Source organism: Rhinolophus ferrumequinum, chromosome 6, assembly GCF_004115265.2.
Source record: "Rhinolophus ferrumequinum isolate MPI-CBG mRhiFer1 chromosome 6, mRhiFer1_v1.p, whole genome shotgun sequence".
Classification (NCBI taxonomy): Eukaryota; Metazoa; Chordata; class Mammalia; order Chiroptera; family Rhinolophidae; genus Rhinolophus; species Rhinolophus ferrumequinum.
Genome location: NC_046289.1, coordinates 52,527,591 through 52,540,069, shown reverse-complemented (window position 1 = coordinate 52,540,069; position 12,479 = coordinate 52,527,591). Strand labels below are relative to the sequence as shown.

The 12,479-nt window shown below is 33.0% G+C and overlaps 1 protein-coding gene across 10 annotated transcripts in view; it reads right to left on the bottom strand.

The window, feature by feature from the left end:
* Positions 1-12,479, bottom strand: part of ZNF280D (zinc finger protein 280D) — a 105,007-nt gene that overhangs the window by 43,925 nt on the left and 48,603 nt on the right. For all 10 annotated transcript variants that reach the window (XM_033108022.1, XM_033108027.1, XM_033108028.1 and 7 more), the window contains 4 exons: positions 9,275-9,432; positions 8,372-8,472; positions 7,213-7,359; positions 1,451-1,585 (listed from right to left, as the gene is read on the bottom strand). In XM_033108022.1, the coding sequence (XP_032963913.1) occupies positions 1,451-1,585; positions 7,213-7,359; positions 8,372-8,472; positions 9,275-9,432 (541 nt within the window). The remainder of the gene's footprint in view (positions 1-1,450; positions 1,586-7,212; positions 7,360-8,371; positions 8,473-9,274; positions 9,433-12,479) is intronic.

The following is a 12,479-nucleotide window of genomic DNA, read 5'->3' as shown; positions in this document are numbered from 1 at the left end:
ACCCTTTACTCTGCATTACCCACAGTAAATGTGCTCTCCTCTTTACAGGGCCTCATTGGGCAGAATTTATGTTTAAAAAGGTTATAGGAGGGGTTACATCAATTCAATATACTTTATGGAGAGTTTAATAATATTTAGAATTTCCTTAAAGAGAACTAATATAAAGCTTATGATTTAGTATTCAGAAATTATATTAGTTGGTTGACAATGGAAAACACAATAGCCTACTAACAGTCTCATTAATCATTTGACTATTCTCCCCCCATACATATTAGGAACAGCCTATGAGGAAGTCCTATGAAAACATGTGCTTTGGTATCACACAAAAGCACTGAACTAGGAATCAAAAGACTTGAAGTTAAATCTCATACTACTCCTTCCTAGGCATGTGGCCTTGAATAAGTACCTTATCCTCTTAAACTTCTTTATCTATAATATGGGGCAATACCTGCCTTGTCTACTTCACCGGATTGCTGTATGAATTACACAACAGAAACTATGAAAAAGCATACTGAAAGCCTAATCCTAAGGTGCTATAAAACATTTAGTATCGTTATTATTAATATTATTATTGCTATTATCATGAATAAGGGAAAATATGGGAGAGGACTGCACTGCTTACATTAGTGTTGTGCATGTCTAGTCCCAGCATGGAACGAATGGACTGCAGGGAAGGATGCTGGATAGCTTCTCTTGCTCTAGGTCTTCAGAGCATGGCTTTATACTGTTTTAGTTAATTCAAATAACAGACATACCCACATTCAAAGGTAAGAACCCAAAGCCAAATATAAATGTTTTGGGAATTATTTCACTTTGGATTATCCATGCCTCTGTTTCCCTCCACTGGAGCAAATATTCAAGAGCTGACTGTATATAAAGAAGTCAGAAAAAACAGAGGTATATAAGGAAAAAGGGAAAAGTAAATTACAATCATCAGTATGCAGTCAGACATGTGTTTGCTCACTTAAAACATAATGCTATCCAGCAGCAGAGCTTGCTTCTCTGAAAGTAGACTTAGTAATAACAACTTCAATAAGCATCTAAGAACCTATGGCATTCAAGGCACTGTACCAGATGCTGAGGACACAAAGATAAATAAAACATGATTCCTGATCTCAAATAGTTTAGTAGATAAAACCGATACATACTCTGCCAACTGGAATAGCTCAAAAAAAGGCTATATAATATTGACACAACCCAGTGATCCAGGGAACAGTTAATCCAGTTGAGCTTTTTACAAAGGAATACCATTCTAGCAGAGCACACAGCACTGCCCGAAAAACAATGGTTAGAAGGTTTTCTTCTAAACATAAGAATGATAAAATCTAAAATTAGAGTCAATAAAAATCATTACCCATCTTTTTAAGTATTATATTCAATAGATAAAACCAGGCAGGAGTTAATTTCTATTATCATACAAAATATTAAATTACAACATATTTGAACTCACTTTTGTTCCAGGAGGCAATCCTTCTAGTTGTTTAGGTTTTATAAATGTTCGATGATGCTGAGTCTTGTGATCCATTTTCTCTTTGCATGTCAAAAACTGCAGTCTGCATTTTGTACAACGATGTATTCCCTTTTTCTGAAAACAGAAAAAAAGAAAAATAATTTCTACAATCACAAATCCTGTGTCCTGAAACTGCTCTGATTTAATTTTAATGACACCAAAATAATTTTTTAAATAGTATTTTGTATCTTTAATCATAAATATTGGCAAGGTATTATTTCACTTTTTAAAAACACTGTTTGCATTAGTATTTGGGTTTCAAAAATGTCTGTTACTATACAGAAATTGAACAGGAAAGTTGTATCAATTAAGTTCTAATGAAAGTTTGCTCAATAGTGGTATGAAAGCTCCTTTAATTATAATTTTAAAGTATTTAGACACAAGATATTATGAAAATGAACAATACTATGTTTTTATCCTAGAAAAAAGTAAATTCTTTTTAATTTTTGCTCTTGTATGTTGGTTGACAAGTTGGTAAAAGAAATTCAAATATTTAACCAGACATTTCAAAGAAGGGTGTTAAAGAAATGGTTGCGTAAAGCTGTGCTATATAAGAAAACTTTCTGCAATGATGAAAATGTTCTAGAGCTGCACTGTTCAATACCACTAGTCACATGTGGTTATTGAGCACCTGAAATATGCCAAGTACAACTGAGGAACTGAATTTTTAATTAATTTAGTTTTAAATAGCCACACATGGTTAGTGGCTACTACATTAAACAGTCTGAACATGGAGGGATAAACCAGAACAACTATTCCCAAACTACTTACTGATTGAGACACCTTGACTGAGTCGCTCCTCAAACCCAATCCTGTCATTATTCTATAGATGCGAAGCAGTACCCAAGAAAAACCTAAGCTATTTCTCCATAGCTAGTGACATTACCAGACTCCTGAGCCTGTATTTTTTTTACTACATAGTATCGACCACAATCTTTACCTGTATGTTCTCATTAACTTAAAAATTATATATATAACATAAAATTGTATGTATGTGCATACATATATAGAAATTAAACAATATATAAATACAAAAGAATGTTTTCTCTAAAGCTGCAATCTGCCAGATACACCATCATTTCCATTTAAATACAATCATTTATAAAATTCAAGGTAATATACTGGCACACATTACTGGCACACAGCAGGCATTTCATAAATTCTTTACAAAGTTCAAAGTAATATAAAAATACATGTGTTAGTATTACTATTCCAGCCACATCTGAAGACTATTTTAGAAATGTGGTGCATTGTAATTTAGCATAGGTACAGGCAACGTAAACAAATTCACTTATACTTGTCTTAAGGAACAGGGAAAAAAAAAGAGAGAAAAACTTGCCAAGAAACAGATACCAAGACAACATAACAGAAAGAAAGTCCTCCAGAATCCAGTTCCCAGAAATCTTTTCTGTATCTATAATCACTCCTTTGGTTACCTCATCCAGTTTCATGGCTTTAAATACCATGTATCCAACTGTTTACCAGACATCACTACCTGATGTCTAATATACATCTCAAATCAATACGGACAAAATTGAATTCTGGATTTCCCCCTACATCCCTGCCCCCCCCCAAATGTGTTCTTGCCCCAGTCTTCCCCATATAACAGTATATAAAAACTCCTTTCTTGCAGGTGCTTAAGACAAAAACTTGGTTGCTCTCTCTCATATCCCATTTCCAATCCATTAACAAAACCTGTCGGCTTCACCTTCAAAAACTTTCATAATCTTTCCACTTTTCATTACCTCCAACCACTGCTACCATACTGGCCCAAGCCACTCACCTGGGCTTCTATAACAACCTCCTATCTTCTGCCTGTCATCTTCTTTCCTCCCCATGGTCTGTTCTTCCCATAGCTGCCAATGACCTTAAAACACGACATCTTTCACATGCTTAAAATGCTCTAATGGCTTTCCAAAGTCCTGATTCTGGTTTACAAGGCTCTACATAAACTGGCCCATATTTTATCATTACAACCTTATCTCCTATCATTCCTCTTACTAGTTTACCCTGTTCTAGCCACAACTGGCCTTTTTGCTGATCTTTGAGTGTCCCAGGGATACACTTAACTTCACTGCCTATATACTGTTAACAATACCTCTCCCAGATTTCCACATGGCTTACTCCTTTATTTCCTTCAAAAAGACCCTTTTTTGACCACTTTATATACAGAACAGCAACCACTCCTCCACTCCCAACACCTCCCCAATCCTTGGCACTCCCTGTCCTCCCCATTTCCTTTCACAGTAATTGTCACCAGCTAGCATGCATATACATTCAAATATAAGCACATATACACTTATTACCTCCCTCCATGATAATACAAAATCCAGATGGTACGAATTTTGTTTTGTTCACTGCTATATAATACCTAAAACAGCCCTTCGCACATAGTAAGGCAACTAATAAATATGTTAAACAAATGGATAGTACTGACTCTGGGGGGTGAACATGTAAAGCGATATATAGATGATGTATTATAGAATTATACACTTGAAACCTATGTAGTTTTGTTGACCACTGTCACTCCAATAAATTAAAAAAAAAAACTGAAAAAAAAATGGATAGTGAGCAGAAAGCAAGAGACTGATAGAGAAAGTATATATGAACAGCAGGTACAATTTAACTAATTCAAAATATCTGCCATTCCATTCAATGAACATTTGTCCAGGGCCCCGAGACAGACTACGTTAATCTACTATTCCCTTAGTTGGACACAAGTCTTGAACATCTCTCCTGTGTGTATATGCATTTCAATGTGCTAAGGGTGATACAGTACATTTTTAATAATATGATGCTCAACAAAAGAAATAGTTATCTATTCGAAGGGCAGAGACATAATCGAACTTTTTGGCAAAAATACTACATTGTTGGAGAGACTTGAGGGATTTAAGGGTAATTCTGACTATACGTAATTTCTGCCCTTAGACTTAATAGCAATATGAAATCTGACTTGATGGTAGAGCAATATAAAGGTTGGGCTCTGAAGTGAAATCTTAACTCTGTGTTTTTTTAGGTAATGTAACAATGGGCAAGTTACTCTCTCTAAAACTTTGTTTCCTTATCTATAAGTTAGAAATAATAATAGAGGTCTGACAATTAAGTCCATGAACTTGTTGCAACGATGTTGCTAACCTTTTTGTGACATCAGAGGAATTATTCATTATGAATTTGCACCAACTGGACAGTTAACCAAGTTTACTATTTGGAAGTGCTGAAAAGGCTGCATGAAAAAGTTAAATGACCTGAACTTTTCACCAACAATTCATGGCTCTTGCATCACAAGCTCACACAGCACTGTCTGTGAGGAAGTTTTTAGCCAGTAAACAAATAACTATTGGAACACCCTCCCTACTCACCTGATCTGGCCCCCAATACTTCTTTCTTTACCCAAAGATAAAGGAAATATTGAAAGAAAGACATTTTGATGACATTCAGGACATCAAGAGTAATATGACGACAGCTCTGATGGCCATTCCAGAAAAAGAGTTCCAAAATTGCTTTGAAGGGTGGACTAGGCACTAGTGTCAGTGCATAGCTTCCCAAAGGGAGAGCTTCGAGGGTGCCCATAGTCATATTCAGCAACGAGGTATGTAGCACTTTTTCTAGGATTAGTTCACAAACTTAATTGTCCAACCTCGTGTACATAGGATGATTGTGAGGCTTAACCAAAATACATACAAAGCACCTACTGTTGCCATAAGTGATTGTATATCTTAACTGCTTGCTTTTTATTAAAGATCTAACGAGCATATTTAATACATCTGAAATCACTTTCACTATCTTAAAAGTCATACAAACTGGGTTGTTAGCTCTAAAATCACTGGAGACTTAATAATATAACCTCTTAAAGAAAAGTTACAACCAAAATCTTCAGAGATAATATAATGAACCACAGAGTCAACAATTCTTATTGTCTAGTATCACACTAATAATGTGACATCTCAATTACAAGTTTATAATCCTGCTCAGCTAAGGTTTTCTAGCCTTTTGTAAATAATTATGCAAATTGTAAAGACCTGAAGGGTGCCTGGTGATCCTTTTATTAATAGATTTTCCCCTCTTTACTACTGGCTACCTACATTCTAGATATTCCACACAAAAAAAGAAAAAGAAAAGAAAATTGGGCACCTATAGCAAGTTAAGACATAAAACTCAGGGTAATAAAAACTGATTATAATCACGTAATCCACACAGTGGGCCCACACATCTCTTTCATAATTATCATTCTTCCCATATCTACATCTTACTCTGGAGCTTAGTAAAGCATATGGGGAAAATTATGTGAAACGACCCATAATGAAATAGAACTACTGTCTTACTTTGCCATTCAAAATTAAAGGCCAAAAATGAAATAGTGAGTGCCAAGAATAGTGTTTCCCAAACTCTGTTCCTCAAGAAACATTAATAGGTATTCTGCAAATCAAGGATTCAATAGCCAAATAGGTTTGAGGAATAATATAAGACATATTATATCACATGCTTAGAGATTTACTAGGTATTAGCATTTTAAAAGCTCTGAGAAGTCCTGTTTGAAAAGACAGACAAAAAAAACTTTAATTTTGTGAATCCAGGCATTTACCAAATTTATTTACCAGTAACAATTTGGGGGTAAACATCTATTAACACCTGATAGAACACTGTTAAAGAAACCTGGAATAGGAAGATCTTGCCAGAACTTCTCAAGGATAGGTGGCATCCCAGTCACATCATAGGTGATTCATTCATTGGGAAATTCTACTTTTATGATACTTTCCAATTAAAAACCATTAAGATGATTTCATAATTATCTAATGAGTGAAAACTGAAAGCAAGATGAGCAACCAATGCTGAATAAACTGGAATGGCAATTTAATCAATAATAAATAAATGTAATGAGTTGATTAGCAAGGTGTCAAAACTTGATTATATGATCAGATTCAGTAAATCTATTGACTTCTGGGTTTGGCAACGGCACTGTTCCTCTTTCAAGCACTGAAGAACAGAATCAGTGTTGCATAAAAGTTTTCAACCCAAGTAAAGGACGGTTTAACTGCTTCAGGAAAAGAACCGGCAAGCAAAATATCAGAATTCAAGAAAAGGGTATAAGCAGAAAATTATATAGCAGAACTGACAGAAGTCATCCACAAAACAAGTTATGACCTAAACATAGTTCTTTGGTAGACTTCATACATCCAGCAGTAAGTGTCATTACTCTTTCCTTTATCACTGGCAGCTATAAAAGACCACTACTGGTCAATGATGACAATACATCTTCTCATAATAAGGGGGCTATAAAGTAGAAATAACGTTGGAAGAGAAAGAAGAAAATAATATTATGAGTCCTCAATCTTTTCTTTCTCAGTTCAAATTCATCATTTCCCCTGCTCCTGTCAACTGTCTTCAAAATCATTCTCATAGACTCTTAGACCCTGAAATATCTGATCCTTTGGATATTCCACTTACCTTCCCTTTATCCCTTCAATCCTAGGTTTCTTATTTCTAGCTGTGTTTCAGATTTTTCATGTATGTGCTAAAACATCACCAAAAAGGAAACAAGGAAAAGAAGTGGAAATTTCACAAGTAATTCAGCACAAACTGCCAATTAATTGTGTCATTTGGAACAACGTTGCTTTCCTTATAGAACAAATACACTATTGTTCTAAGTTGTAATCTATCTTTTCACTAAAAGAACATGAACAAATAAGAACTGGTAGTCTCACCTGATGCTTCATATAATGATGCATATAGGGTGTTGCAATTTTAATAACTTTGAGGCAAAATGGGCACAGCAAATTCTTAGTGTTTTCATGGCATGTTCTAAAATGAGTTTCTACATCAGAAAATGATGATGATCTATAATTGCAAACCTACAAATAAAAAGGTTTAGTTTAACTTGAAAATTTATGATATACAATTACAAAGTAACAACGGTAAGTCATTTGTTCAGAAGAACATTATGTTCTATTAAGTCAGCTATGATGTCTGCACAACCTAGAATCTCAGTAACACAAGCACCCAAAGATAATCTTTGAGAAGGAAACGTCTCTTTCAAAGTTTAGGAGTATTTTCCAAAATATTACTAGATTCCCTTCTTTTTATTAGATCTTTTTATCTATCACACCCTATCCTGACTTGAATTTTCAAGCTCTGTGACACCTCTTGTCCTATAAATTTTTTTCTGCTACATAAAACAACATCCTCCTTTAGATTATAAATGGCTTCCAGACTATGGCAGTGGCAATTTATTTTTATTTTGCTTTCCCATTCCTTCAACTACTGGAAAAATACTAGTCCCAAAGCATTTGGTAAGGTTCTCTATATCTAAAATCATTTCATATTTCTTTTGTATGGCTACATTCTTCCCTATATGGTAAGAGAAGTCCACACGTTTGTTTTTCTTCCACAGGGCTTTCTTTGTCCAATGTAGGGGTGGGCAAACAGTGGCACCTGGGCCAATTCCAACTCTACTGATCCCACATACAATGCATGAGTTATGCCACAGGACTTTCTACTAATAAATTCTTTACATGAGGGATTTTAATTTTAGTAACCAATTTTATCTAAATGGTTAGAAAAATAAAAGAATATATTTCATGACACACGAGAATTACATGAAATTCAAATTTCAGTGTCCATGAATAAAGCTTTACTGAAACACAGCCACATCCAATCATTTACTGATTATCTATGGCTGTCTTTGTGCTACAACAATAGAGTTGTTGTGATTAGTTGCAACACAGACCATATGATCCTCAAAGCCTGAATACCTGGCCCTTTATAGAAAAAACTTGCTGACTCCTAACCTAGTAGGTTTAAATCTTGTAACCAAAACAACAGAAACCAAACAAACACTAAGTACACAATAAAATATGTGTGTACCTGGCAAATATATGGCATTTCACCGGGTTTATGATTGTCCTTCATATGTTGCAAAAGAATATGCTCTGTTTCAAATGATAATTCACAGATTTTGCAAATGGCTAAAAGTGGGGGGAAAAAGATATTACACCATTTCAAGATATATACACACACAAACATTGAATCATATTGTATACCCGAAAATAATATAAAGTTATATGTCAATTATACCTCCATTTTTGTAAAAAAAGTGTCCTCTTGAGGCCAATGTATATATATATATATATATATATATATATATATATACACACACACACACATATATATGTATATATATATATATTTCATTTTACACATCTATATCAGCAACAATAATATTAGAATTGGTGGTGGTGGTGAAGAGTTATATAGTTAACTGTGTTCTAAGCACTTGACTTCAATTAACTCACTTAATTCCCATAACAACATTATAAAGCAGGTATTTCTATTATCCCCATTATTCAAATATTAAGTAACTTGCCTGAGATCACATAGCTATTTAGAGGCAGAGTTGGGATTTGAACCCAAGCTATCTAGCTCCAAAATCTGATTTTAACTACCATTGTAGTTAACATTCTTACTGAAATTTAAATAAAGGGTGCTGATTTCATACTTGAAACCTATGATCTAAGGCTTCTAATTTAGTTCCGCACATACAATACACAGATTATGGTATTTACCTTAATGAATTACTTACAAGAGGAGCTTTAATTTTTGCAACTAATTTTATTTAAAAGTTCATATTGGTTAAAACATAATTCTTTCAATTTTACCCTCAAATTCCAGTCTTATCCTTATTTTTCTAATGGGCTTCTTAAGTTTTTCTCAGAATTAATATTGTTAAAAATCAGTAACATTCAATACTTAAATGAAATCATAACTTACTAGAAAATTCATGGGGTGTGTGAGTACTTTCAATGTGACACTGCAGTTGAAATGGCGTGGGAAATTGACGGTAGCAGTGCTGGCAGGTGGTGTGGTTTTCCCAGCTCTCACTGCTCTGCTTCTCAAGTTCCAAATGGTGTTTCATGTGGTTCATAAACCTATAAATGATTGTCAACAGGTGCAAAAATTCAGATTTAAAAACAAAAATCTCACAAATAAGTACCTGAATCTAAATCTTAAAATATAAATGTATTACTCAAAATAAAATCTCGAAAGCCTGAAAGTCTTCTAGAAAAGTGTGTACTTTAAACAATACCTTTCATTAAGTGGGATAAGTAAATCTTTTCATTTCATCTTCGTTTTAAAAATTCATTAATTTAATTAATCTGAAATATCACTAATTTGCTCTTATTAATTTCAGATTATTAAAAAGTTTTCTTAAGATAAAACAGCAGGCTTTTTTTCCATACATGAAATACTATTTACATGTTTAAATAAACTACTGAAAGGAAGGAAACCCTACCACCAAAAGCAGCTACAGAGTCATGAGAGGAATATTTTAAGGCCGTGAAGATATACTAATAAATTCCAAATGCTTAAAAGACAAATTACTGGTATTTTTACTAGTGTCTTGGTTTCGAAATGCATGTAATAGCAATTTTAATGCCTACAATTACAAGAACCTTTTGTTTTATTTAATGATACTGGTTTACTGTTAGCACAGGCTGTTTATTTTAACTTGCAGACTGTGCCTTTTGTAGGCAACGTCCATTTTTCAGTTTTACATTCTGCTATTTCAGCTTCCCTACAAGGCTTCTTATGAGCAGGAACTATGACCTTTAACAGCAGAGAGTGCAATATAAATGGGAACACCTATTTAAAAGGGCTTACTGAAGCTTTTTGCTAAATTTGAAAGTAAAGTTATTCAATCAAAATAACAATTTTTAGACTGGGGCAACTATTAACAATTACTCACTTTGAGTCCCTAAAGGAAATAATCTTGAAATGAAGTGATAATGTCATCAATCTGCATAGCAATCATCATGAAGGTCATAACATTTATCTCTTTTTCACACCTCTAGAACACTACTTCTCTTTACAACAGGTTATGGCATGCCTTTTGTCCACCTTGGGTTTTAACTTCAGCTCTACAAACAGCTATAGAAAAATCTTAGTGTTGGCTAAACATTTACATATAGAGAAAAGATCACGAGCCATTAAACTTTCAGCTCACAACTAAGCAATTAAAGTATATCTATATAAAATAATTTCTTAACTAGCACGCTTTAACTCAATTATTATATGAGCCCTCATCAGGAGCGCATACTACTTAAACCAACAGATGGAAATGAGAAAACAAAAACCAAACTTCTTGAAATTATGTTTGCAGAATAAAATAAACCTAAGTGTTTTGGTGACACTCAATGTAGGGAAAAAAAATACCATACCAAATATGTTGATAAGGCAGAGAGCAGCAGAAACCTAAATCTATTAGTTTCTTACCATTGTCTACAAATGTCAACTTGCTTTTCCAGTTTTTACTGTTAAGGTAAAATATGACTTAACATACATATAATTTCTTTGATTATGAAGTGTTTCATTAAGATTATATTTACTAAACAATCAGTATTTCAAAAAATGCTCAATTCCTGGAATGTCTTTATATTCTGATACTCTACAAATATGTAACTAGTCTTCTGGAACAATATCAAAACAGGAAATTTTCTATTTCCATGTTTAATACTAAATTGGCTAATCTTAAAGGAAAAGCCCAAAACTGTTGCTGCAATAACTTCTAATATCATATATATAACATTAGGTACAAAGGAACTAAGTCAGTGCACCATATTTATGCAATTTACCATATTTACTAAAATAATTTTTCTGGTGCATTTTATTATTAAAATGGTAAGAATATGGAAATAGGTAACAGAGTTCAATTGTAATATCATTTCAGTATTATATCACAAAGTATAATATACTTTCTGCTAAACTATTAGGTTGGTGCAAAAGTAATTGTGGTTTAAAAAAAAAAGTAATTGCAGTTTAAAAGGTTAAAAATAATTGCAAAAACCACAATTACTTTTGCACCAACCTAATACTAGGGCCATTATCTATTGATGGCTGTTAAAGTTTGATAAGAAGAGATAAAGAAATGTGAAAACTCATATGAAATAATATATTTGAAAGAAATTTGAAAATTATTATATAAAATACTACCATAAACGAAGCATTAATAATTGCTATAAAAGTGTATCACAGTGTTTTTGATTCTTTTTGGACTCAAGAACTCACAACAAAATAAAATAAATTCTGGGTTCAGAAGTAACTTATTGATGCCTAAGAATGCTAATTACAAATAATATTTATCAAGGGTAAACATAAAAAGGCATACATATATGTTTGTATACAGACACACACACACACACACACACACACACACACCCTCACCTAAGGGAGGTACAATGATGTCTGCAACTTACTTTGAAATGCACACACACATACACACACACACACAAAATAAGTTGAAGGAAGAATGAATAAATATATCATAAAACAAGTACAGTAAGATGTTAATGGTAGAATCAAGGTGATAGTATACAAGTGTCCACTGTAAAATTTTTAAAACTTTGCTGAATGTCTAAAAATCTATTATAATAAAATTGTGGAAAAACAACTTTACCTAATGTAAATGTAAAGCTATATAACCAATGGAAAATATCAATCAATATCTCTTGTTACTTGGTTCTTGCTACTAACTTATTTATAGGATGACAGCTAATAGTTTGCCATGTAACTCAAAGATTCCAAGGTATGAGTTCCCAAAATTTAAAGCATACATGTATAAAATCTTCAAAACTCCACTGGAAATTAAATCTATATTTTTTTAAAGGAGTTAAATTTTAAAATAAAGCAGACACACTTCACTTTTTCTGCAAGGTAAATGTTCTAAAAATTGTAAGTATCAATTGAAAGATTTGAGCATTAAATAAGATTAGTATGGTGGAGATCAAGTTGGACAAAAACATAAATAAGTGGTTTTTCTTGTGATGTAAAGAAAAATAAAATTCAAAAGCAGGTAAAAATAAAAATTATCTCATGAAAATTTCTAAATCACTGCTAATATAGGGAAAAAGTTAATTTAGCCTTTTTGAAATACTGTTCATCCTTTCTTAAGTTATTTTAAAGAAATACAAGAGGATTC